We start from the raw sequence: 27,704 nt of genomic DNA on the forward strand, positions 1-27,704 counted from the left end.
ATATTAGCTTGGTGAAAAGTGGCACAATGAGTCCACTTTAATAAACATCATATAGACAGATGGTGCCGTGTGTACTTTTTTTTTTGTTTTTTAATTATTACAATGGTTTAGCTGTTTACGTTGCAAAAATAAATAACCCCTCGAAAAAAATACGTAAATAATCTTGGCCCCCATCTCTCAAAATAAAGACCTGTCATTGTTGGAGAAACGTAAAGTGACGTTTTTCTTATTTGATCGACGGTTTAAAGGCCGTTTTTCATGAAAATCCCCAGCCCTGAGCGTCTGTTTTGCCGTCGTGAGACTGTCTTGCCTCCTGTTGGCCGTGGCCCGGCGCTGCTCTTTTCGCGTCAGGTTTGAAACCTGCTCAACTTTCCTCGCTGTCGTGGAGCTGTCGCCCGTCACGGCACGGAGCTCCGCCCCCCCTGCAGCTCGCGGACCTGTCTGTCGCTCTGCGGCGCGCTCACTGTCGAGCCCCGCGCACCCTTCCCACGGACGGACGGAGAGACCCGTCCCCTTCCCCAGGATGGACGGAGTGGCCCCGGACGGCGACATCTGCCAGGTGGTGCTCCACGGGGAATTCACGGCCACGGGCAACCGGAAAGCCAGGTACGCGGTGAGCCTGACGGAGGAGGACCTCACCGTCCAGAGGATCACCTCCTCCGCGCCCGCGGGACGGAGCGGGGGCAAGGTGGTGCTCGGCCTGAAGGACTGCGTGGGCTGCCGGTCCTACCGTGGAGGAGGAGGAGGAGGAGGAGGAGGAGGAGGAGGAGGAGGAGGAGGTGGCGGCGGCACCGCGGACGCCGGAGCGTACTTCTCAGCCTACTTCTACCCGCTCCGGAGGCGGTGGATGAACTCCGCGGTGTCCCGGCAGCGGGTGGAGCAGTGTTTCTGCGTGTCTTCGGTCCAGGATGAGCGCCTCAACCTGGAGGAGGCGGAGAAGTGGGCTCGGGCGATCCGGGAGCGCTCCGCCCGCCAGAAGCATCTCCGCGACGGTGAGGTACCCGTGGAGGGCTGCGTGTGGGTGGCGGTGATGAACTTCCCAGGAGTTGGAAGGAGCTGTAGTCCTGTCTGTCAAGGGGTCACAGACAGGGGTGCAGGGGTCCTCAACCAGCAAAATTATTTATAGTTCAACTTGACCATTTTATTTTAAATTGTATTTCAAATTTGGTGAATATTATTGACGTGACACGCAACATCACAAATTAGAATAATGCCATACTGCATTAGAGAGTGTACAATAATGACCATAGTCTCACTGTTATCTGCAGCATAGAGAGGTGTGGAAGTTTGGACAAAATCATATCAAAATCATAACAATAAATATCTTCTCAGATTGGCTGAGACGAAACCTTATCAGAAGGGGTTAAGACTATAGAGCAGAGTCCCCCAGGAGGTCCCTTAAGAGGTTTCAGGGGGACCCCAGCAAAATTTGAATATTTTATCTTCACCTGTGATTTCATTTACAAGCTGTAATAACGATATCAACGTAATAACAACAACGACTGTTTTGATCATAGTTTCACTGTTATCTCCCTAATTATACTATAGACAGATATGGAAGCTCTTCTCAGATAGGGGTCCTAGAGGCAACATCTTCTCAAAAATGGGTCCATGGCCTAAAGGCTTAGCATATTCAAGGACCTTGATATGAAAAAAAAAGGTTGAAGATCCCTTGTCTATTGTAGAGTAAGACATTAACAATTGTATTTATTAACCATCAACAATAATACTTTTAAATAGTATGTCGGTTTTTTTGAGCTTGATCCACGACTCTTTCTGAAGTTGCCTTTCTTCTGGTTTAATCAGTTACCTACAATATGAGCTCCTTGGCTGTCTGGGTTCCTTGGGCTACATACAGACTGCAGAACTGGTTTCCCTCTCCCTCCCACCCTCCACCTGTGTCTCAGGCTATTCCATTACAGACATAACTAATCCCAAAATGAATTAAACAACGTCACCAGCCGGTCAGGGAGTCACGTTACCGTGTCTGCAGACGGCACACTAACAAGCATTTCATCGAAGGCGACCAAAAACAGACCATGCAAGTACTACTGCATCTGGGTTCATGTACAGTAGTGCCAAAGGTTATAATTACGCCCTGGGAAGCACACGCTATTTTTGTCGGGTTCCAATGATAAGACATCTCATTATTTGTCCTCTTAACAAAGCTGTCCCACCTGCATAAATATATTAAGGTTTATTGTTGCTTTTTGCCTCACAGACGTTCACCTACAAGTGTTTTTTTTCTCTCCTCTCTCTGCATGCAGCCATCATATCAATGGCACACTGTGACCCAGATAGCATTTCCCCATTTGCACAGATGCATTTTTAACAACACAATACGCTGAAATTCAACGCAGCCTGTCATTGTTAGAGAAGGGAGGAATTGGGGAGTTTGTAACTCAATACAATATTGTCCTGTTAGAGCTCTATTGTGATTGTGCCACTCAATAGCTGCACCAAAACCCAAAAGTGACCTGACAGGTTCTCCACACGTGGGACTTGGATCACCTCCCTGGCAGTAGTTCTGTTCTATTCTCATCTCCCTGGCAGCACACCTCTTTTGAACTCAAGTTTTCTAATCTTTGCCTGATTTCACAATAACTTGTCCGTCTCGTTTTTGGGCATTAAGCTGATTGTTTTATCCAACTATAGAAATTGCAGCATGACTTGTGTAGTCCATTGTCATTTGTTTCATTCATGTTTTATTCTCCTACCAAAGGTTTTGTTGTTGTTGCAGTGTTGGGAAAATACAAGCAGAATAGGGCAATAGGGCTCGTATAGGCAGCATACATTTGTCTAAAGGGACTCGTAAAATGTACAGGCTCAGGTACTGTCAAGAGTGGTTTGTACCATTTCTTAAAGGGGATCTATTTTGCTCCCTTTTACACCTGCTAATATAGGGTCCCCAAAATATGGTTTTGAAGTTTTTTGCTGAAAATACCACTCAGATTATACATTCGAGCCATTGTGACATGCCTCTGAACCCGGACTGTTCCAAATAGGGCTGTTTCAGTGTGTGTAGCTTTAATTGTGAATGAGCAGCCAAGCCCCTAGTTCTGAGCCAATGGGGTTTGAGCACAAGTTCCGTGTTCTGTGAGCCAATGGGGTTTGAGCTTTACTCTGGGCTCCGTTATATTTGTTCGGTAAACTTTCACTGATTTCACCTTATCAGTACACTAAAATCTGTTTCATAACAAGTTTAAGGCGAGAAATAAGCAATCCAGTTGCAGACACTTCACTTATATTACATCTACAAGGCTTAATTTAAAAGTATGTTACGACTTTTGTTGCCGTGCTCCAAATTGTGGGAAACACTGACAGAATCTGGAAACAAGGACCACAGCAAATCACATCCAGCGGCTCTCAGCCATTCGTCTTAAAACAGCTCAGCCCTGCCTACCCCCAACCCCCACCCCCACCCGTGTCCCACCCCACTCCGTGTCCCACCCCACTCCTGACCTCTTCGTCAATCTGGAAGATGTGTTGGCAGGATTACTCAGAATGTCACAGTGTTCTCCCCTCCCTTACTAAGGTTCTAGTTTTTGATCCCCCCCTCCAAAAATGACACGTAACCTCGGTATTTCACCGAGTCATAGAGATCCCATGGCTGCCTCAGCGGTCACCTCTATCCCCTTGATTCACTGTTAATATTTGGATTATGCAAATAATGTGTCATGCACACACAAGCCAGTCTCGAATAAGCTCAAATATATTTGCACAGGCCCAGGACAGGTGACCGTTGTGGCCTTCACAAGCTGGAGAATAAGAAGGTACAGGCAAAATTCAAAATGTAGCGTGACCTTCCTAGTTATGTGGGCATAGGTTATAAGAACAAAGCATTTGAGCATTGGCTATGTGAAGAAAGTGTAAATTATTGCATTTTCCTATCACATCACACGTTTGTTAATTCCTCTTATAATTATAAAAGAGTAATTTACTTCTCTATTGGAATTTATTTTCTTTATCAGATAATATTAGACTACTACACAATCTACGCATAAAGGGGTTAGCTTCAAACTGTCAACTCTCAGCATGATAGAACCGTATGTAATAATGTCTGCTCCCTTGAATATTTCAGACTTAATAACGTGGGAAACCTTGGGTCGCACCATCTTATCGTCATCACTCATTTAGAGTGCAAACCAGACAGTCTTAATTTCCGTACCATATAATACCGCTGAAAGTATAAAAATAAGCAATCATTTCTAAAACAGTGCAAAAAACATGTATTTCTCCCTACATCCAATGGATGGAGGTTCCCTCAACAACATAGGTCCCTGCTCTGAGAATTTCAATTAACGCGACCTAACCTAAGTTAAGTGTCAGCCCAATAGGATTATATCCTGACAATAAATTGACTCCCAAGTCCACTCAGTCCACAGCGTGAGACCCGATTGTGAGTTATTGATCAAGGATCCAATCAACAACTGGTTGAAAGGTGACTATTGATCCATTGCTCAGGGTTGGGGTCCAGTCTTGGGTGCCAGCTGCTGACACCTTTTATCGCAAACCCCATGAAATATATTCCCATCTGCTGAGGTTGAGGCTGATCCTGCGCAGGCACATTCGCCCGGTTTAATGCAAATTGAGCGCAGGGCTTTGAGCCAGTAAAGGCAGATAGATTCACTGCATTTTCACTGTTGTCCATTATACCGGCCATTCCGTAAAACCTTTTTAATTGCAAATATTGATAAGGATAGGGATAATTTCTTTGAACATGATATTGATAGTGGTGAGGAAAATGTTATAGTGCTGAAGATTAATAATTCTACAGCAGCGGCACCGTGGCCTTAAGTCCCTCTGGACCAAAGTGGCAGCTGATTTCCTGTAATTTAAAGGTAGATGTCCAATTATCAGCATTAGCATTTTATCGGGTATGTGTGTGTGTGTGTGTGTGTGTGTACGTGCCTGTGGGCGTGCGTGTGTATGTGTGTGTGCGGTCGCTCTCTGCAACCAGGGCATTATCAAAGCATTAAAACAATTTAGATACAAAGCAAAGGTATTTTTATCCTTGCGTTGCTCATGTGAATGTCTTCTCTGAATGTCTTCTCCGATATACTGTACAATTGATCTGCTCGGCTGGATCAAAGGTGTTTCCTCAAACCTTCATCATCACATCTGGCCTTCAAAAGTGTTTTTTACATGAAAAACATTGCTATTTCCTACATACAGTATGTGTTACAGGTGTATTTAGTTTTCTTTTGCAAAAAATAGACATTACGGACATCTCCAAGTACTGCAGTTTGCGCAAAACTGTGTTTTTCTGTTATTGACAATAACAACAATCCATTGACCAGCTTTGAGACACCGCTCGTGATTTCTCTCTTTTCTGATATAATCCATTGTGTTTTATTATTTAGTAAACGTTACACACAACTTAAAGTTTTCACCATCTGCAGCTAGAGTTGGCGCTTAAGACACAAGAAACCACCGGAGAACATGTCGCAGAACACCATTGGCAGAATACTCAATAAGAGCTCCTTTCGTTATATGTCAGTCAACGCCACGAGGGGGCGCGGAGTGATTCCGTGGCCCCTATTTCCAGAGCAAGTTGCCGGAAACAGAAACAAAACAGCAAAACAACAAGGGTGCCAGGCGGTGAAAAGAGCACAAATGCGACAGTGAGAGGAGGTGGCAGTGGCTTTGGGTGCATTTAAAGATGGGGAAAAATAAATAGTGGAAAGGAGGTTCAAGTGTCCCCTGCCATATGACGCAAGGGCATTTGGACCAATCGCTGACAACGGGAGTGAGAAAAAGACAAAATAGGAAGTTCGCCTTGGGAGGCTTGCGTCGAAAACACCGAAAGAACCCATAACGCTGCGTCATTTAGTTCTCCTCTTGTTCTAAACAGGTCTTTTTGGTAAAAAAGTTCTACTTCTTTTTAAGTATGCCACCGCCCTAACACTCTTTAAGTCGTTTTTTTTAGCCGCTGTAGCCTGAATCATTTTGGCGTATTCCTTTTGGTGATGGTTCTGTAAGTCCTTTGTTAAGTTTGTTGTATAAGGGTTTCCATTGCTGGTGCCACCTCTCAATACACTTGCTTTACAAATCCTGCACTCTAGCAATATTCTCTCGAGATAATTCTTGTTCAGTGTTTCCCACAGAATTAGATTCTATTTGTGGCATTAGCTGTGGTGGTTTTTATTTGCTACAGTAAAGGAACATCTCCCTCACCAATGTCTCCATTACGCATGGAGAGGGAGACGGTGTGCAATTTGCGTCCAGATCGCTCCCTCAGAGGACACACAGAGGTGCCAAAACATACAACAAACAACAACATGTGTTTATGATCAGCGATATCATATTACACCTTCGAGGGCTTTAGTGCTTGATCGGAATAACAGATGAATCAATATTTTTTTTTTCTTATTTCTGTAAAACTTTTTTTATTCAATCTGAGCTATTTTAGATCTGGGGCTATTCATAAAACATCCCACACATGATGTGTGACGTGTGCATGTTTTGATTCAGAGTCTGCACGGGGAGGAGGGGCTATTCACAGACGAGTCCACTGTGTGTGTTTGTGTGTGAGAGAGAGTATAATTATATTATAGTTCATAGTATACTAGTGTATTGTTTGTTTCGTTGCGTGATGTATTGCTGCTGTAGTATTGAACAAGTCAATTTCAGTGTGGCAGTTCTGCCTGCCACATGCCACCCAAGTGGCGTTTCCAGGGCCCTGGGCACAGAGACACAGACGACGATGGGTTGTAGACACCAGTTTACTGTAGAGAGGAGGCTAGGTGGAATTAGCCAGGAGCAGATTGAACATGTCATGACAGGGCTCCTATCCTGTGTGAGTGCGAGGATAGGGGTTTTAACCTGTTGCTCGTTAGACCAACCCCCGAGCAACAGGTTTGCAGCCACCCTGACCCAATCACCTAGATCCAGGTCTAGGTGATTGTGGCTGCTCCACAATCATTGACATTGCATAATTTCTTAGCACCAAACTCCAAGGTGAGCTTTACAGAGCGTCTGTATATGTACTGTATGTGACATATAACCTCTTGTATCTTGAATCTTGAATCTATTGTGGTACAGCAGATGCATTGAGGGATCTTCGGTTAGTTGCAAACTGCTTTTTGAGTGATTGCCATTATCACAACCTGTCCTAAAGCTCCATGATAGAATGCTTAATCATCTCCGTAATCACATGGCAGTTGTTTTTTGTGCCGAGGCGGCACACGCACAGGGCAACATCACAAAGGCAACAATGATGTTTTAAAGAGAACCACATGTTGTCAAATAGGGGCTTTGTGACATGCCAGGACTTCTACTCTGTGAGGTAAATACTGGAGGTAAGTGAAGGAACATTTCATTTAGGAGGATTTAAATGTATATTTAATACAACCTATACATTTAATACTATTATATACTCATAGAACCCAGAATCGCGATTGTGGCGCTCCCCCATGCGGCCGCCTGCGCGAGCGCCTCGCCTAGTTTTTTAAAAGCTAATTGTGTGTCATGACATGTCACTGCATATATGTATGACCAAATGTATATGTATGTGACAAATAACCTCTTGAATCTTGAGTCTTGATTGGAAGTCAGAAAAAGGCACATCTTGGTCCACACTGGAGTGATTCCGTGGCCCCTATTTCCAGAGCAAGTTGCCGGAAACAGAAACAAAACAGCAAAACAACAAGGGTGCCAGGCGGTGAAAAGAGCACAAATGCGACAGTGAGAGGAGGTGGCAGTGGCTTTGGGTGCATTTAAAGATGGGGAAAAATAAATAGTGGAAAGGAGGTTCAAGTGTCCCCTGCCATATGACGCAAGGGCATTTGGACCAATCGCTGACAACGGGAGTGAGAAAAAGACAAAATAGGAAGTTCGCCTTGGGAGGCTTGCGTCGAAAACACCGAAAGAACCCATAACGCTGCGTCATTTAGTTCTCCTCTTGTTCTAAACAGGTCTTTTTGGTAAAAAAGTTCTACTTCTTTTTAAGTATGCCACCGCCCTAACACTCTTTAAGTCGTTTTTTTTAGCCGCTGTAGCCTGAATCATTTTGGCGTATTCCTTTTGGTGATGGTTCTGTAAGTCCTTTGTTAAGTTTGTTGTATAAGGGTTTCCATTGCTGGTGCCACCTCTCAATACACTTGCTTTACAAATCCTGCACTCTAGCAATATTCTCTCGAGATAATTCTTGTTCAGTGTTTCCCACAGAATTAGATTCTATTTGTGGCATTAGCTGTGGTGGTTTTTATTTGCTACAGTAAAGGAACATCTCCCTCACCAATGTCTCCATTACGCATGGAGAGGGAGACGGTGTGCAATTTGCGTCCAGATCGCTCCCTCAGAGGACACACAGAGGTGCCAAAACATACAACAAACAACAACATGTGTTTATGATCAGCGATATCATATTACACCTTCGAGGGCTTTAGTGCTTGATCGGAATAACAGATGAATCAATATTTTTTTTTTCTTATTTCTGTAAAACTTTTTTTATTCAATCTGAGCTATTTTAGATCTGGGGCTATTCATAAAACATCCCACACATGATGTGTGACGTGTGCATGTTTTGATTCAGAGTCTGCACGGGGAGGAGGGGCTATTCACAGACGAGTCCACTGTGTGTGTTTGTGTGTGAGAGAGAGTATAATTATATTATAGTTCATAGTATACTAGTGTATTGTTTGTTTCGTTGCGTGATGTATTGCTGCTGTAGTATTGAACAAGTCAATTTCAGTGTGGCAGTTCTGCCTGCCACATGCCACCCAAGTGGCGTTTCCAGGGCCCTGGGCACAGAGACACAGACGACGATGGGTTGTAGACACCAGTTTACTGTAGAGAGGAGGCTAGGTGGAATTAGCCAGGAGCAGATTGAACATGTCATGACAGGGCTCCTATCCTGTGTGAGTGCGAGGATAGGGGTTTTAACCTGTTGCTCGTTAGACCAACCCCCGAGCAACAGGTTTGCAGCCACCCTGACCCAATCACCTAGATCCAGGTCTAGGTGATTGTGGCTGCTCCACAATCATTGACATTGCATAATTTCTTAGCACCAAACTCCAAGGTGAGCTTTACAGAGCGTCTGTATATGTACTGTATGTGACATATAACCTCTTGTATCTTGAATCTTGAATCTATTGTGGTACAGCAGATGCATTGAGGGATCTTCGGTTAGTTGCAAACTGCTTTTTGAGTGATTGCCATTATCACAACCTGTCCTAAAGCTCCATGATAGAATGCTTAATCATCTCCGTAATCACATGGCAGTTGTTTTTTGTGCCGAGGCGGCACACGCACAGGGCAACATCACAAAGGCAACAATGATGTTTTAAAGAGAACCACATGTTGTCAAATAGGGGCTTTGTGACATGCCAGGACTTCTACTCTGTGAGGTAAATACTGGAGGTAAGTGAAGGAACATTTCATTTAGGAGGATTTAAATGTATATTTAATACAACCTATACATTTAATACTATTATATACTCATAGAACCCAGAATCGCGATTGTGGCGCTCCCCCATGCGGCCGCCTGCGCGAGCGCCTCGCCTAGTTTTTTAAAAGCTAATTGTGTGTCATGACATGTCACTGCATATATGTATGACCAAATGTATATGTATGTGACAAATAACCTCTTGAATCTTGAGTCTTGATTGGAAGTCAGAAAAAGGCACATCTTGGTCCACACTCTCCAGGGACTAGCTAGTTGTAGTAATAGCAAAAGCGGGTCTCTTTCAGCCACTCTGTGACATTATTAATACATTACCTCTGGCCCAGACCCAGACCGGACAGGAACAATGGTTTTTCATGCTCCATTAAACCCATTTTAGATGCGCAAGCAGTCCGGCAGTACAAGCAGCACATCCTTCTCCAAAAGGATAAAGCAAGCAGTCCAGACCTTTGAAGGGGTTCAGTGTATTACAAGATAGTATAGGGTGTAAGATAAGTCCCACCATGCAAAAGTGTAGTAGTATACTGTTGAAGGAACTAGGGCTGCCCCCGACTAAAGATTTTCCTCATTGACTTTTTGTCGTCAGTTCAAGCCATTAGTTGATCTAATTGTCACACGTTTATGATATTAATTTCATTATTGAAATATATATTTTTGGGGCATCAGCTAATATCGTTCACACTGTGGTACATTACAGATACATACAAACCCTGATAACAAACCTTTAAAATATACATTTAATTTTCAAGTGCTGCATGCACAAAGCGAGTTAACCAGTGTTAATTACACGGGTTAAACATTACATCGGTTGAACTTATTAGGCCCTATTCTTTTTTTTATTAATGTACACATTTTTATCACGCTTCCCGGTGTGGCGGACTCGATTACCCGTCCCACCTGCACCCGGTCTGTCGGCGAGCAGGAGCTTGAGCGGGTGCTTGAACTATGCCTGGACAGCGGCATTTGAAAAACAATTTGCTTATTGAAAAATGTGATTAACGGTTTCAAATAGCTCTTACAATATACAGAATATTTTTTATAATACAGGTATTCATCACTTGACAACCGAGTTCCGCTCCTACAACCAGGTCGTTAAGCGAATTGGTTGATAAGCGAGTACCCGTGTTATTTAACGGTAAGGGGGCGTGGCCATTGCGAACGCTAGTGTCGTGAATACTGACAGACTGAGGTAATGAGACTAAGATTGAGAACGGTGATAAGATGAGATGTATACAGTGTATATACAGTGAATATAGTAAATATAGTGTATATAGTATAGACGCTGAGACGCCGCGCACACAGTGCAAACGCCATGCGCACGCCGCCGTATTATACGCAGCGCACAATACCGACTGGTCGGAGAGCTAGTTATAAGTCCGAACGGTTGTTAAACAGGTAGGTGGTTAAGTGAGGAGTACCTGTATACAGAATATTCTTTTGGACTTTTAGACTAGTTTTAGATTAAACTTCCGTTTAAACCTAAATTTCTCGTTTGGAACATCCCTATTCTGAATTTCGAGGGGACTGAACATTTAGTTAATTTATCAGTGACACCAGCACAATAACTTATAACCAGCCTTTAAAATATACATTTTCTTTAAAGCCGCTCATCAAAAGCTGTGATTATTCTTCTAAATGTGTCGGAACAACGAGCAAGGAGATTGAACTTTTTTTTTTGTTAAAATTCGTTTGAAATTAAAAGCCCTCTAGCGTTTCATACACGGATCCAGCCATATAGGTTTTAAGGTTAATATTTAACAAGGTGCCGCTCCTGAATGGAGGTTTTTTTTCCTGCGACCAACTAATCATGACAAACTTGGTCGACTTAGACTCTTCTTGTGGACTAACGTATGGTCGACTTTTTGGGAGCAACCCGAGAAGGAGCCGACTGTCAAACCGCAAGAATGCGATTCTGTCAAGGGTTCCTCCCAGCGTGCCACCGATGAAACCACAATGAAACCGTCTGGTTTTCTTCCACTTTGAGGAGCTCCAGACTGGGAGTGTGTCTGATAAGGAATCAGAACAGCCTTACCTTGGGAGATTAGGTCGGCCTGCACTGTGAGCCGCCTTCAACGGCATCTCCAAACCGCAAGCCTGTTTTATGTTGTTCATTTTTTCATATTGCCATATTTCATATTGCTAGGTCCGTCCCCTCACAAAATTGCAGTGTGTGTGTGTGTGTGTGTGTGTGTGTTCCCTGAGGATTCCTCCATGACTTGACGCGCTGTCGAGGCCTCTGACTCAGCGGCTCTCTCTCTCTTTCTCTCTCTCTCTCTCTCTCTCTCTCTCCCTCTCTCGCTCTCTCTCTCTCCACAACTTTCATTCCCTTTCTTTGTTGTCTGTCTTGTTGTCCCCCCTCTCTTTCCCTTTGTCTGTCCCTTCTTTACCCCCTCCCTCTTTTCATTTATATGCCGTTTTCTGCTCCTCCCCCTCAGTTCAATCAGGTTTTTCTCTCTCTGAGGTCTCCCTCTTGTTCACCTAGTTTAATTTTGCTGTTTTCCCTCCATTCTTGTCTCTCTGCCTCTCTCACTCTCTGTCTCTCTCTCTCTGTCTCTCTCTCTCTCTCTCTCCTTCTTCCTCTCTCTCTCTCTCTCTCTCTCTCTCGTTCTTCCTCTGTCTCTCTCTCTCTGTCTCTCGGGCTCTCCTCTCCTCTGGGTATCACAGCAGCTCTGTGTCAGCGCTGTCATCGTCATCATGTTTCTCTCTGCATGTTAAGAGAAACAGATGACGGGGGGGGGGGGGGGGGCATGAAAGTTCACCATACGCAGTGACACCAAGGTCCTGAGATGCATCACGCCCTTGTCCCATACTGGTTTTATGGCGTTTTACTCGATGAAAAACACACCAGGAAAACTCAAATCTCAAACTGGGGAAGCTCAGTAAACCTCCCAGTTTGCTATTCTCAGAAGCAGCTCCGCTACAGTAAAGTCATTTGCTTATTCGCCGACAAGCGGAACCACTAATTGACTACCAAGTCTGCAGAGCAGCTGCTCCCCCCTCCGTCACGGTCGCAGTCCCCGCCTGGTAAAAAGACATGTGGTTGTGGCTTTTGCACGGTGGGAAGTCAATTTCCTACACACGCTCGCAGCCTTTCCACTTTTATTTTTCCAAATGGCTCGGGTCGCCGCGGCAGTCTGTTATAATCGGATGTTTCTCACTCACGGAGTTCTATAATGCGCGCAAACGTAGGCTTTAGAAACAAAAAACAAAAATTTGTTAAAGCTGTCCGATAAACATCGTGACCCCAAAGAGCTTTCTGCAGGAACAGGAAGTAAACAATCTTTAGCGAGCGACGCGGTGCCAAATGGGCCGTCACTGATGTGGAGTTTGACCTTGAGCAGCGTTGACATTTGTTGAGTTGAAATTGCTCTCTCAGCCTGTCTGTGTCTGTCTGTCTGTCTGTCTGCCTGCCTGCCTGCCTATCTAACTCTCAAAAACATACTTTGGATGGGCCTGTCTTTATTGTCTCTGAGTTACACTTCTCCCACTCTCTCTCTCTCTCTCTCTCTCTCTCTCTCTCTCTCCCTTCCACACCCTTTGTGGTCTGGACTATGCCAGGATCTGCTTACATGGTCGAACCAAGTCCACCCTCTCTCTCCGCTGTCGGGCGAGCGGCATCATAGACAACAGCTATCAACTCGGCTCAAAACCGCAAAGAATGCACTATAAAAAGTCAGCTTCCTTGAAGGATTAGAGAGTTAATTGGAAGCAAAATGTTTTGGTATTTCCCACTGAAGTCTCAGTCTTCAATGTCGTAAAATGACGACAGAACTACCTAAGTCACAGGGGGTTTCCACTAGCTATTTATAAAACCTAGTACTGTAGGTTTGCAGCACAGGTTATATCACCCCAAACAGTATTTGTTGGGTTTAGATAACCTACAGTAAAGGACAGCGAGCTGGCTGTTGCTTTAACTGCGGTAGGTCAAAAGGAAACATCTAGTGTATCACCGCTGGCAAATGTGCCACGTTATGGGGAGTCCAAATACCTTTTTAATCCATTAATTCCCTTAATGCGCTAACTGGATGTCCTCCGAACAGGGGGCTTGTCAAGGTTTACAACCATCAGCTCCATTGAGTCGCAGGCAAGACACAGATGTTGGCCTGAATTATGCATGTGCAAGATTAATAATTTCCATACAATACACATTACCATTACCCAGGTGTCACATAGCTACCGAGTATTTGAGCTAGAACAAGTTGACTACAAATGGAAATTAGACTTTTGTGCCATTTTTTTGTTTTACTTTCGGTAGGTTAAGTCATGAGCAGGGGCCTTGGCTTACACAAACTGGTAGCGCTGCGATGGGAGGGAGCACAATCTAAAGGTCCATGTTTAAGTAGATATAGTTTCCTGCGGTTCATACAGAAGTAAACTTAAAGTGCTACCATGTTGGAAGTATAAACATGATGTATTTACATACCCTTTCCAATGACCTATGGAACAATATGGAGTAGTTGATAAAAGGTGGCTGATCCAAGCTGACACACTGGTCTCACAAGAGAATGACAGTTCAAGGTCATGACGCAGTTTTTCTTTTTGTTCCTTCACTGACTCATATGAATAGTGACTAGTTTGTAGCAGTCATTGAATTGGGACAGAGGCCATTCCACTTGCTCTTCATGTAAGGCCTGTTTTAGTCGATGTATCTACAGTACTGTACTCAAGACTTTTCTGGGACTAGAAATGTTAAAGATTGTATAAGAAAGTCAATTCCTGCACTGTTCCCTGTTCACACATGCTGTTGGCCCAGAATGCCAATGGCTAAAAACACCATGTAGAATGTTTTTTATATATATTTTCTCCCATCTCTATGGGTTTTCCCTTTCATTTAAACCGCCACTTCCTTTGGTTGGATAACCGAATAGTGATTATTTCATTAAAACGCCGGGCAATTCCCAGGCTCCCGCTCCAAAGCCTTGCAGATGAGACATTCGTGACAAAGCCAATTAAAGTGAGTGCTTGGGGAACGCGTCATCGGAGTAGGTCTTTTATTGTCTCATGTCAAGGCACCTACTTTGTGTTATTGATGGTTAAACACACAGCTTGACACAGCTTAGTCTGGCAGCATTGACATCTCCCTGCAATTCAACTTCTTTGTTCGTCTAAATTTAGGGTTGTCATTATTTTGCGTGTCGTAATAATTTCTGATGATGATGATGATGATGATGATGATGATTTATGGTTTTCCCAGTCAAGGTCATTCGCCTGACAAAGTGATAAGGAACCAGCTCACCCAAACTGCATGTTTCCCCAACCGGATTGAATGGAAATCCCTTTTGTGGTCAGCGCCATCTCCCACATATCTCGCACAGCATTCTGGGCAGAGCTTCACCCATCACCCAACCCTGTGCAAACAAACCAAACGCATCATCCGCTGTCTTTAGCCCCAACCCTCCTCCTCCTCCTCACAACTATAACCTCTCTGGGCGTGACACGTCAATTACAGCATCCAGTTTGGCCCTTCCTGCCAATTCATAAATAAACAAGGTTTTTTCGCCGCCCTATTTAAGGCGTACTTTATAACTTAGATTATGTAATGCTTTGGCTTCGTTCCAGGGTCTGCAAGACGTATTTAAGGGGAAACCCCAAGTGGGGACTGACAGTTCAGTGAAGTTGATAGTTCCGTCCGCTTCCGGAGGGTTTCAGCAATGGCTGAGGAATGGCGCGCAGGAAGGAAGTGGCGTTGGATAGGAATTAGACCAGACTGCCCATCAGGCTGTGGGGGCGTGCCGACATCATAGTTCAGAACCTTCAGTGATTCATGAGGACCTTCTCCCTTCAGTGGATATGAGGTTTTGTTTGTGAAGACAAGGTTGAAATAGGGATGTAATGGTAATTTCACAGTACATTACGTCATCTACCAAAATACCGCGGTATACAGTACAGTGTTTCGCGGCATTAATTTTTTCCCCTTAGTTTTCTGCATATTCAATGAATAAATCGTTTATATTAAAAAAGAAAAACACATGGTAAAGCCTCTGAAGCAGCGCAGCATGGGAAGGCACTTGTCGGGGGTTTCAAATTCACAGAAGAGGCAAAATAAGCGAGTAGTGAAGCAGAACTGCTTTACACCAACATTTTAAAATTGGGGAGTGTAAACAGGATGGTGCAACGCGGCACTTGCGGAAATTACTCATTGGATGGGTTATTACAACATTTGGCCGTCTGCTACCGCACAGCAGCAACATAAGGTGAGGGTGAATCAAGTTTACATCTTCAATTTTGCAACATAAATTTATACCATGGGCACTGTATAACAGGGAAAGGCTTATGGTTCAGACTGTGGGTGCCTGATACCACGGTTTACCTCAAGACGGTATACCGTTTAGGGACGTTAACAATGAATCGACTAACAGTTAATTGCGGATAAGAATTTAATTGAGAAGATTAAGAAGAAAATGGATATAGTTATAACTATTGGTGTAACAGAACGTAGATGATCCGTGATCCGTATGGGTCGCCCCCCACGGCACGCACGTGAACCACGTATCAATTGCAAAATATATTCATAGTAAAATAAAGTTTTACTTCCATAAATCTCGACGCAAAGGTGCAGCGAAAAGAGAGTCACAGGGGAAAGTGTCCCCATTAGGCATAATTTCATTCCATACTGCTCCATGCGCACTTGTGTTGTTCCATAAGGAGACATGTAATAAAAATGAAACACAAAGGCGCAGAACACACTGGTTCTGGGACGCCAACTGCAGGCTCGAAACCTCCCAATCCCCCCACCCCCCCCAGGTGGCCGCAGAGCCGGCCATGTAGTTACTGGAGGCGAATCTAATCACATTTTTCATACACTACCATGTTCAAAGGAAGAAGGTATCGTGCGTGCCTCATATTGCAGTTTAATTTAACAATTGAGTATTGAATATTATATACATTTTAAAATGTTATTTAAACATTGGACATCTGGAAAGCTGTTTTCAAAGTTCCTTGCTTCAAGTGTTTTACAGAATAAATGAAAATCAAAGTTACATTACATTTCTTGTTTTCTTTTTTTTTTTGCTGATCCGAAAAATGAACCGATCCCTGACTCAACACCATGATACGATCCGAACCACGAGTTTTGTGATCTGTTGCACCCCTAGTTATATCGTAACAACGAAAGGGATTAGCTGGAATAATTGCAATCAGGCAATTATGTAACAATTGTGATAGCTCTGAATGCAGTCTCCTGTGTAAGAATAGCTGAGGTCGGATGTGCACTGTTCTGCCAAAACAAAAACCTGCTAATTAGGTTCTGATCTTGTCGGCTGAGCTCCTCTGTAGAGAGTTCTCCTTCCTGTTGTTCCGCCCACAGCGATTCACCCACATGTATCAGTCAGACAATGATGTTGCATGGCTTTCCTCACTCTGCGATGGAAATGTTTTGATGCAGCATGAAAAGGGTTGCTTGATTTCTTCGCCTCCAAATTAGATCATTCTCCAGGAGGAATAGCACTCTGTAGTTATTTCTGTTCGTGCTGCTTTCCGGTAACAAAGTGATTTTTGCTTCTTCTTTTTGTCAAGAATCAAGATGGGCAAAGAAACACATTTAAAGAAACATAAACAAGTAGCAAAGGGAGCTTTGTTTGCATGCTTTTACAGTACAGCATATTGTGTTTCTGCAATAAGATGCACACAACGCTCATTTTCCCCAAAAATGGAGTACACCTTTAACTCTGTCGAAAAACACAACTGAGCAAAGGATAGGAATCGAAAACTCAGGACAGGTAACTTGCTTGTCCCAATTTAATCTGGTAAATGAATCGGAATATCACTTCGATTCAAAGGGACTTGTTGTGGTTATATATTGGTCCTACCATAATCTTTTCAGGATCTACCATTGACCTACCACTGAATTACAAGCAGACCTTGTCTTCCTCAATTTGTTTTTCATTATAAAGTATTTTCGCTTCAGCCTCCTCTTCCAGTCTCGATTTCAAAGCAACTTTCTGACATTAATTCAGATAATCCAATATTTACTCACGTAATCCCATATTCTGCCTAAGCAAAGTGTTTTCTACTTAGAACTTAATGAAGGCTCCTCAGAGTCTTTGGGACAGGAGGCTGAAGCCGGTTCTAGCGGGTCCCCCCCCTTTTTTCTTCAGTGCCTCCTAGACAGACCTTAATCTTCAGGCTGTTTGAAAAATAAATCTGGGATCTGGGCTCGCAGTAAGAGAGGTCTATAACCCTGTGTAACCTCCTCAAAGGCTCTCTGTTCTGATCCCTGTTTGATAGCTCCAACATGAGTCGGTATGAACCCTGCAACTCGGGAAGTTTTACTCCAGTGTAAATAAGTTAAACTAAATGTTGGCCCGCTCCTCCGTGTTCCGGTGGGATTGGGGGGGTTGCTAAAAGTGTGAATTGCAGATCGATCGTGCTTCTTAGGTCTCTCAGATGTCCTCATGTGATCATTGATTGCGCCGGTCACCTTGCGTAGAACGTTGAGATGTTGGAGGAGCTGCAGAATCCGTTCTCCCACACCCCACGTTTATTTGATGCGTGACGTCTGCATTGGAGTTTCTTGCCGTCTTTAATCCTCTGTGAACCTCCTCCGTATCCCGTCCCTTAGGTGTATCAATCTCGCAGCAGTTTGCTCACTTTTCAACTGCTCAATCAATATGTCAGCAACAGTAACCTCCGCCAATCCCAAAACACACAGCCTTGTGGGAAGCTGGAGTCTGTCAAGCAAGATGAATGTCTGATTCCCGTGGTGATTAAACATAGATTCCTACAAACTGTGAGAAACTTTCTCTTTCTCTAGTCACAAGCCCCTTTCACACAAAGTTCCAGGTAAATTACTGGGAATAACCTTTCTGGCATCGTTAGTGAGTTTCGCTATTCACACATGCAGCTACATTCAGGAAAATGTCTGTCTTGTGGCTTTTCACACATGCAATAAGTAGATGGGGCAAGGGGCGGTCCAGCGGGAGGAAAAATAATTACATTTAGGAACATAAGGACCTGTCTCCGTAGAGATTGGACGTGTTTCAGTTTCTCGTTTTTGTAGCCGAGCGCCACAGTTCAGATCGGACTCGCCATTTTTCCGAATGTTTTTTTTTTCTCCCTAAAACAAATATATTTTTTTGTATTTCTTTGAAATAAATATTGGGAAAATCCACTATTTGTGCTTTGCCGGTATTCGGTATCGGCTCAACCCCTACTTCAAATGCTTGTTCCGGCAATGTTACTTCTTCCATTCACAACACACGGCATTTTCCCGGAAATGAAACAAGGTCTTGAGGTGGAAATTTGCCGGAATAGATTTCCCGGAATATCGATCCTTGCTCCCATGACCCCATGCAGGAATGGTTCTGGAACATTGCTGGGAAAGACTGCATGTGTGAAAGGGGCTATAGAGGTGGTTTAGTCCTAAACTGTGTTTGAGATGACTTCTCCAACAAAAACTGTGACAAAAAATGGCTTCAGGGAATCGTCACGGTCCGTGAAGTTTACTGCACCAGACCCTGGATGTTGCACAATGAACATTTCCTATTAACCATCTTTTGAAAAGGAACTTATTCTCAATTGGACAAAAAGCACTCTCAAGGCAATTTCTCACACACTCAGAGCTTTACATATAAATTGCATTTGGGAGGTCAGAGCAGAGGCTCTGCCACAGTGCTGCACACTCTGGACCAGGACCAGATGGGGTTCAGGTTCATCGCTTGGGGTTCATCTCTTTTAGGATGTTAGGCACTGTAGAGGAAACATGTTATAGATGGCAGGCGTTTGTCTAGTTCTGGTTAGGCACTTTGGTTCACACTTCGACTATTGAACAGTGACCGTCTAGTGTTACAATATAATGACGTAGACATCTCCTAACCTTTCACTGTTGGCGTGGGTGGCGACTGGTCATCTAGCTTCTCCCTTTTGCTTCTCATTTACATCTCTAGGTACTTGTTCCTTTCAATGCAATATTTCAACCATACATTTATTTTCGGTGTCTGCTCCACAGGTGTGGCATCCAGCGAGGTGCGGTGGCCGTGCAGAATGATGCTGATGGTGAACCCGCAGAGTGGCCGAGGACAGGCGCTCACGCTTTACAACAGCCACATCCAGCGCATGCTCAACGATGCCGGCGTCCTGCACACACTGGTCATCACTGGTGAGTAGGATGGAGATGGAACTCACACACTCGGGTGTCTGGAGATATTTACATACCCAGGAAAACTCTACATCTGTCAGATTTACATACAAATACTGTGTATGTGTTGTTAAAGCATTATAGAGCACTCATCTGTATTATAGGCTCTGTGGTATCAGGGTGAAATGACAAGTACTTTGACTTTTAATACATTTTAGAGCAAGTACTTGTATAGTTCAAATATACACGCAAACATGTACACACAAACATTTATAATCTGATATCAAGCAAAATGAAGACAATAATGCTCTGCACAATGTACTGTCTGATCACCTAAATCCATGACAAAATAACAATAATTGATTGATTTTTAAATCTGATGTTGCAAACACACCAGTGCATGTAGTCGCAGGATTTCTTCTTGTTTTCGTACACTTGCTGCGGTTTACGACTCACGCTGTTTTACAAATCAATCTACAGCTTACAGTGAGAGCTCCCACAGGGCGGCGGACAACACGCTTCACACAACCTTAGTGCTCAGCGGGATCTAGAGCGACAACAACAACCAAAACAAGGTTCCTTCATGCTCAAATCCCCCTCTGTGTTTTTTCTCACTGTCATTGAGTCTTTATGCTGATCATGTATGACCAGCACATACACATTTGGAGCCCTTACATAATACATATATGTGTATGTATAGTGAGAGAGGCCAGATTGAGATGGTTTGGACATGTGTGTAGGAGAGATGAGAGTTACATTGAGAGAAGGATGCTGAGGATGGAGCTGCCAGGCAAGAGGAAAAGAGACAGGCCGAAGAGAAGGTTTATGGATGTGGTGAGGGAGGACATGCAGGCGGTTGGTGTAAGGGAGGAAGATGCGCAGAACAGAAGGTATTGGAGGCAGATGATCCGCTGTGGCGACCCGTAACGGGAGCAGCCCAAAGAAGAAGAAAGATATGTATATGTGTATTTGTACAAACATGCACACTAGACAACACTTGTGTAGTCTTCACGCACACACACTCACACAAATATGCACACACATTCAAGCACACTAACACACACTCAAACACACACAAACACGCTCTTTAACACACACACAAACACCCTCTTAAACACACACACAAACACACTCTCAAACACAAAAACACGCACTCAAACACACAAACACGAACACACACTCAAACCCATAAATACACTCTCAAACACACAGACATGCACTCAAACACACACATACACACGCTCAAACACACACAAACAAACTCTCAAACACACACGAATACACTCTCAAACACACAGACATGCACTCAAACACACACACACACACACACTCTCAAACACATTCACAATCGCGCAAACAAGCACTCAAACACATAAACACAAACACACACTCAAATACACAAACGCATTTTTCCGTGATTTAATTTCACGTAAAGCTTATGGGGCCCCATATTGCTGCATAACCATAATCATAATCTGGCACGGGGTGATGATGATTATACGCTGCGCTGGGATACGAGGAGACACAGAATCAATCCATATCACGAGGGAGAGATTTACTCGTCGGCAGATGTGAGATATAAATATGTACATATATATTTTAATTATTCGATGGAGGTCCCTCCTCCTCCCGTCGTATTTCTCACCCCATCGTCCCTGCTGTTCACAAATCACCATGGTGTCAGATCGCAGACGAAAAAAATTGGTCTTTCATCGCAGTGGGGGGGCAGAGAGCGAGGGAGAGAGAGATGCAGAGGAAATCCGGTATCGGTGAAATGCTTAAGCAGTTGAAAACCGTGAATAAAAAAAGGGGGCGAAAAACGAGCCGGTTGAAACTTCAGAGATGTGCCTTTTGGAAATATGGTTAATCCAGGGGACGACTTAGAAAATCGATTTAATCCCCAAATCGACATGCGGGGAAAGAGGGTAACAGTTCAGAGGCAGACTCAGATGATAGGCAATCACTGATTTGTGAATGGCGTCCTCCGTTCTAATCTCTCCCAAATGACCGATGTCCCATTCAGCGTCTCTGAACAAGAGTATTAAACAAACTGACACTTGCTTCACATGCAGCCTGGTAATCCCACAATAGACGGATATTTGTTAGGCCCGTTAATTCAAATACTTGGCCGAGGCGGGAGCTGAATTTCAGGAAGTGCTACGGCGAGTACTGGCATTTTTTTCTCATTACTTTGTCTTTATGTCAGTCCATGAATTAAATGAATTAATACCACGTTTTTGTATTTGACTATTTAAATATGTTTCTAAAATAAAGTCTAAAATATGTGCCTTCAAAACAGCATAAATAAAAAAATTAATTTATCAAATAATTGTAATTAAATAATTAATAATTTAAATGGTAAATAAATGCTTTTTTTGTATAGAACCTTTTATACACGACATGTAACTCAAAGAACAAAGAAAAAGAAGACTATTAAATAGTAACAATAAAAGCAAAGCAAACAAGCAAAATGCATTTATTAAGTAGAATAATTAAAATAATAAAATAAATTAATAACACGGTAAGAGTAAGTTAATCAAAGTAGATATACAAAGTTGCAAACAAGTAAAATGCATTCAATAAAAAAAGGTAAATATTATACTAGGGGTCGATGAGGCCGATATTTGCGCATTTTAAGATAACTGGCATCGGCCGATGCCTGCGCTCACGAGGCCGATAAACAAAAAATGTCTGCAGACTAGTGTTGTCAAAAATATAGATTTTTCTATACATCGATTCTGAATATGTGACCCACCGCGTACTTTAGGGTCATTTGGCGGCTTATCGACTTTTTCAACTTATTTTGCTGCTTCTGGCCATTTTAGAAATTCGCGACATAGAAGGTTTTGCTGCGGTGGGTCACATATTTTAAACGGTTTCAATATTCATTTTCCGCACTATCGATGCCTCCTCTCATTCACTCACAGAAGACAACAGCAGGAGTGCTGTTTGGGAATACTTTGCATTTTAGGCAAAACGTAAAACGGAACTCAGAGGATTGGAGCAGGTTTTTGTTTTTTCTCCTCCAGACAGCACTGCGCCGTGCCTGTGTCCCTGTGCTGGGTTTCCTGTGTTTTTATTTTAGATGTATTTATTTTTGTGTTTCCTACTTGTATGAAACAACATTTTTAAACACAACTGAGTGAAGGGATTGTGTCTGAATGAAAAAAAACTGGATGTTTTTGTGTAAATACTTTCCTTGTAAATAATCCTGCACTTCTGTAACGGGGAGACCTTCTCAATTTCCCAATCCTGACCAGACTTTAACATGAGATTTAATATTTATTTTTCATTCGTAAGTTTTTTTTTTACAAAGTTGAGTTTAAATAAATGACATTTATTGAGTTGATACATTTTTTATTTAAAATAAGTGCACTGTGCAGACAATGCAGACAATAACATTAGTTAAAATTTTTTTTATTTAAATTCAGCAATTTCGTGTCTCGTTTGTTATTATAATTAAATTGTTGTATTTTATCAGATGCAAAAAAACACACATCGGCATTATATATTGGCCATCGGCCAATATATAAGGCTAAATATGGGTATCAGCATCAGCCATTGAATTGACAAATGGGTCGACCACTATATTGTACTCATTTTCAGATTTGGGGTCATCAATTGAGACCATGATGGATCATGATTGTTCCTCGGTGAATTGCTTTCTTATTTTCACATTCAGTCTTGGATTTGACTGTTTTAAGACAACAACAAGCTTGTTGTTGCTTGTTGTCAATGGAGATGAACGCCTTCAATTTCTCTAGATCATGTGCTGTGATCTTATTTAATTCCCATGTTTTTTCGTATGATATATTGGCACGAATAACATTTTAGTCATCGCGGCATAGAAATGACTTTTCTTAGAGCAACATGGGCTTCGACATTCAAGTAGTATTAAATAGCATATTATCACTTTGTGCAAGGGCTATTGATATGTTTAGGGACTGTAAGCTATTTCTTGAGGATTGAGCTTTTTAAAGGGCAGCTTTTTCAATGGCCTGTCAAAGTTTATTTAAATAGCGCTGTACCCAAAACAAGGTTCGTGCCTAGGGGCTTTACAGAATTGAGAAGAAGGAAAGGCAGGAAGTCAATGCACTGAAATATCAAGATACAAAAAGTGCACATGCGGCCTAATGGACAAAGCATACGCAGATACAGACCTCTATTTTCACTCACGTATACTGTATACTTTCCTGAATCCCCCACCAGGATAAGTGAAGTCTTATATTATCTTATATTATCTTGTATTATCTTATATTATCTTATATTATCTTATCTTATTCCCAAGCCATCTGCAGCTGCAGTGGAAGACTGAACTTGTTTTGAGACGATACATCACAGACACCGAACACCATCTTCATTCATGTTCACGCAACATCTGTGTGGAAATTAGTGAAAAGAATTAAGTATTTTTCATCCATTGCATTTATCATTTATTTGATGAAGGATTTTCTCTTCATGAACAAATAATTGATGGTATGAATGTAGAGAGCAAATAAACCCGCACATTTAACAGTACGGTGTATTTTTAGGAAAATGTGTCACATAAACTCTCGCACCTCTTTTGAAAAAATTGGCTTCGAAACAGCAGTGTCGCAGTGATTCACCCCGTCACTGTAAATCGGCGATGCTACGACAGGAGCCCAGTTATTTAACCGTACTGAACTTTGATAATCACATTCTGCAGACACGCTCTCAGACGGTCGTTTGGCAGTCTCCTTGCAGCCGCAGTCACCGGCTTTACCAGGGGGAAGAGTTATACGCGCGCTCGTGTGTGCGTGCGTTTGTGTGTGTGTGTGTGTGTGTGTGTGTGTGTGTGTGTGTGTGTGTGTGTGTGTGTGTGTGTGTGTGTGTGTGTGTGTGGCAGCAAGAGAATGAGTAATAGCATCAGTTCAGACTGCACATTGTGATCCTACTGAGATCTCCTAGTTTCTAGGAGATCTTCTCCAAGGAATAAGTATGTTGCATGTAATATAGTAGTTCATTTAACATTATGTAACATAGTTTCTCCAAAGAAATGAGGACATAGCAAGTAACTTGCACAATTCTGTCTGTCTCTGTCTGTCTGTCTGTCTGCCTGTTTGCCTGCCTGTTTGCCTGCCTGCCTGCCTGCCTGCCTGCCTACCTACCTACCTATCTATCCATCCATCCATCCATCCATCCGTCTATCCGTCTGTCTATCTATCTATCTATCTATCTATCTATCTATCTATCTATCTATCTATCTATCTATCTATACTATATAATGTATTGCAATGTAGTGTAATAGACTAATAGAATGTAGGTGATCTATAACTTGTTAGAGTGATGGAAGTGCATGTTGAAATAAATACCAGATACACACTGGGAGTGAAACAAGATGCAGAAGACGTCAGGACCTTCCTGTCTGGTTCCTATTTCTTTTGTTCTGCGTTGAGTGTCAGATCTCTCGAATGGGTGCTAATCCCAAATCCCTGTGCGGGGTCGGCTCTGTTGAACAACGACTTCCAGCTGGCCACAACAACAGATTTAAGATGTAAGATACGCTGATGGTCGGTGTCATGGAAACTTTGCAGCATTTCTACACAGTTGCATTTGGGATGATCAGTTCCCGTGGCTGGACCCCAAATAATCTTATCAAATATAATATAAGGACATGGACTAAATATTCAGATAAAATCAAGCTTATATTTAAGACAATACATCACAAAAAAATGTAATATGAAAAAACAAAATAGAAAATATAGAAATAAAATAGTAGACGATTTGACTGAAATCAGGATATGCTTCAAGGTAAAAGTACGGTTTGAGGTGGTCACATGGCAGTATTTGCAACCTCAATTCGCATAACGTTTTTGACAAAACGATGTGATGACAACACTGTTTAAATGTCCCATATTATACTCCTTTTCAACAAGTTGATATAGGTTTTATAAAATACCACTGAAAATACCACTAAGATTATGCATTCTAGCCATTCTAGCATGCCTCTCTACCCCTCCTGTTCTCGACGGGCTGTTTCTGTAGCTTTGAATGCAAATGAGCTGCTGCTCCCCACGCCCCACTACGGAGCTGGTTGTGGCTTTTCAGCCCTGCCACATTGGTACCATGGTAACCACCGAAATGGCAGGTTAACAGAAACGCAGGAGTTCAACCGCACATGTTTGATCCAGAACAAGGGGAGGCTCCTGCTAAAGTTCAAACATGCAGCAGGATGTTTCTGAATGTTGAGTTAACAATTATTTTCAACTTCTTTTACATATGGCACGGGACCTCAGCAGACTGTTGATCAGGTCGGGGGCCCGACCCCAGGGCTAGGGCCTCCAAACCCGGGACGATCCGTGCACAGTTTGGGGCCGGTCGACCCTGCGATTCTGGGGGCAACAAAGTGGACATCACACACGTACAGGTTTTTGCCAACAGCAGCTGGGAGGTTGCCCTCAAAAATAAACTTCATCCACTCAGCTCTTCTGCTCTCTGAGGCTGGGAACCCATGTAGAGATTTTAGCTCTTTGCTTGGACATAATGCTATCGGGTCTGGCGCTTGCCAGAAAAAAATGGCGCACCTTAAGCCGTGGGTGGAGATACTCAGGTGGGGGGCGGTTTCATTCTAATGAGCCCCCACTTGACGTAGCAGGGGGAGGCAAATCTGAACGGCTTGTTGAATCACATGTTTTCTGACCTAGGCATCCCACAAAAAACTGACCGGGTTGTCTTATTTTACAGTTTGTGTGTTAGTGGGCCCATCAGAGACCCACATGTATGTGCACAAGCACTGAAAAAGTCAGTTTTTCATATGTGACCTTTAAATAGAATGCGGGAGCTAAGTGAAACAGGCAGAATTATTAGGGAATGCCTCGCTGTGGAGCAGCTGTGGGCCAGGAGTGGCGGATATATGAGGGACGACTGCATTGACGAGTGATTTGTGTGTGTGTGTGTGTGTGTGTGTGTGTGTGTGTGTGTGTGTGTGTGTGCGTGCGTGCGTGCGTGCGTGCGTGCGTGCGTGCGTGCGTGCGTGCGTGCGTGCGTGCGTGCGTGCGTGCGTGCGTGCGTGCGTGCGTGCTGTGCTTCGGTGGCATGACAGATGATTCGCCAATTTCCCCCCCAGGCTCCTTCCCCCGTCGCTTTAGGCAGCCTAGAAGATGCCTGTCAACCAGTGTTAGAGAACAGCAGCATGCTCGCATGGCTCCTCTGCTCAGTGTGGCTAATTAGTCTTTATCAGATAAGACAGATCTTGCTTTGTCGTTTATTTTTCTGCTTTTTTTCTTTCTGTTCTGGCAAACGCATTAGATGTGACAGGTCATTTAGCCGCTAAGCTACAATACCGCTTATTAGCCCGCCGGCTATTTGAGGTCCCTGTGGGAGGCCAAATTATGTGCGCTAGGAATAGAGGCAATAATTTCAAATGCAAAGCAAATGAGGGAAAAAAGGGTTACTTTTACATTTAACATACATGACAGAAAGGTTTTGGTGTGGAAAAGTAATACAATCTGAAGAAAGATGTCCACTCAGGTTTATATTGAGACATATCGCATGAGCGGCGGTGTTGCATTTTTTCAATAAAATCATTCCAAGTTCCAAATCCACGTGAGTGTTACTACATCACACAGTACAAATCTCATCAACAAAAGGTTAAAATTAGTGGTCGACTGATTACCAATTAATCGGGCCGATTATCTGTATTTTGAGATAATCTGCAGCGGCCAGTGCCTGCGCTCACGAGGCCGATAAACAAAAAATGTCTGCAGTAGCGGTGGACGGTATAGAAAGTACACAGATATGAATTTGTCCTACGGTATGGCTTTTGACTATACGGTGCTGACCGCTAGAGCCCTCTCAGATCTAAAGTAAAGGGGATGCAGATTTATCCGCTGAACGTTCACATGGAGCACGAGACGGGAGCGGCACGAGGGGAGGTACGACGGCGAAATGAAACAAGCGTGACGATATGTTTCTATGGTGAAGTTCAAAGACTGCAATAAAATATATTAAACTCAATTACTTTGTGTCCTTATATTATTGTGTTATTATATATAAGTTGCAACTTCATCACCGGAACACACGAGACCGCCACGTCCAAATCCTCCATCTGTTTCCTCGCCATAGCACCAAACAACCTCCATGGAATGAATAAAAAGAAAAAACAACTTTCATATCAATTCAGGGTTTTTATTTAAGCCGAAGTGCGATGTCCCTGAGAAAAGGGCGTCGACCGGCTCCGTCACTGCAGCGCAAAACTCGTAC

At 43.2% G+C, this 27,704-nt stretch overlaps 1 protein-coding gene across 1 annotated transcript in view; it reads left to right on the plus strand.

The window, feature by feature from the left end:
- Positions 1-523: 523 nt before the first annotated feature.
- LOC307229530 (sphingosine kinase 1-like) overlaps positions 524-27,704 on the plus strand; it is a gene marked incomplete at both ends in the record, with an annotated part of 43,235 nt that continues 16,054 nt past the window's right edge. Inside the window, 3 exons of the mRNA XM_079999529.1 lie at positions 524-742; positions 785-992; positions 19,353-19,502. Coding sequence (XP_079855655.1) covers positions 524-742; positions 785-992; positions 19,353-19,502 — 577 coding nt within the window. The remainder of the gene's footprint in view (positions 743-784; positions 993-19,352; positions 19,503-27,704) is intronic.

Source organism: Zeus faber (genome assembly GCF_960531495.2).
Source record: "Zeus faber genome assembly, chromosome: 4".
Taxonomy (NCBI): Eukaryota; Metazoa; Chordata; class Actinopteri; order Zeiformes; family Zeidae; genus Zeus; species Zeus faber.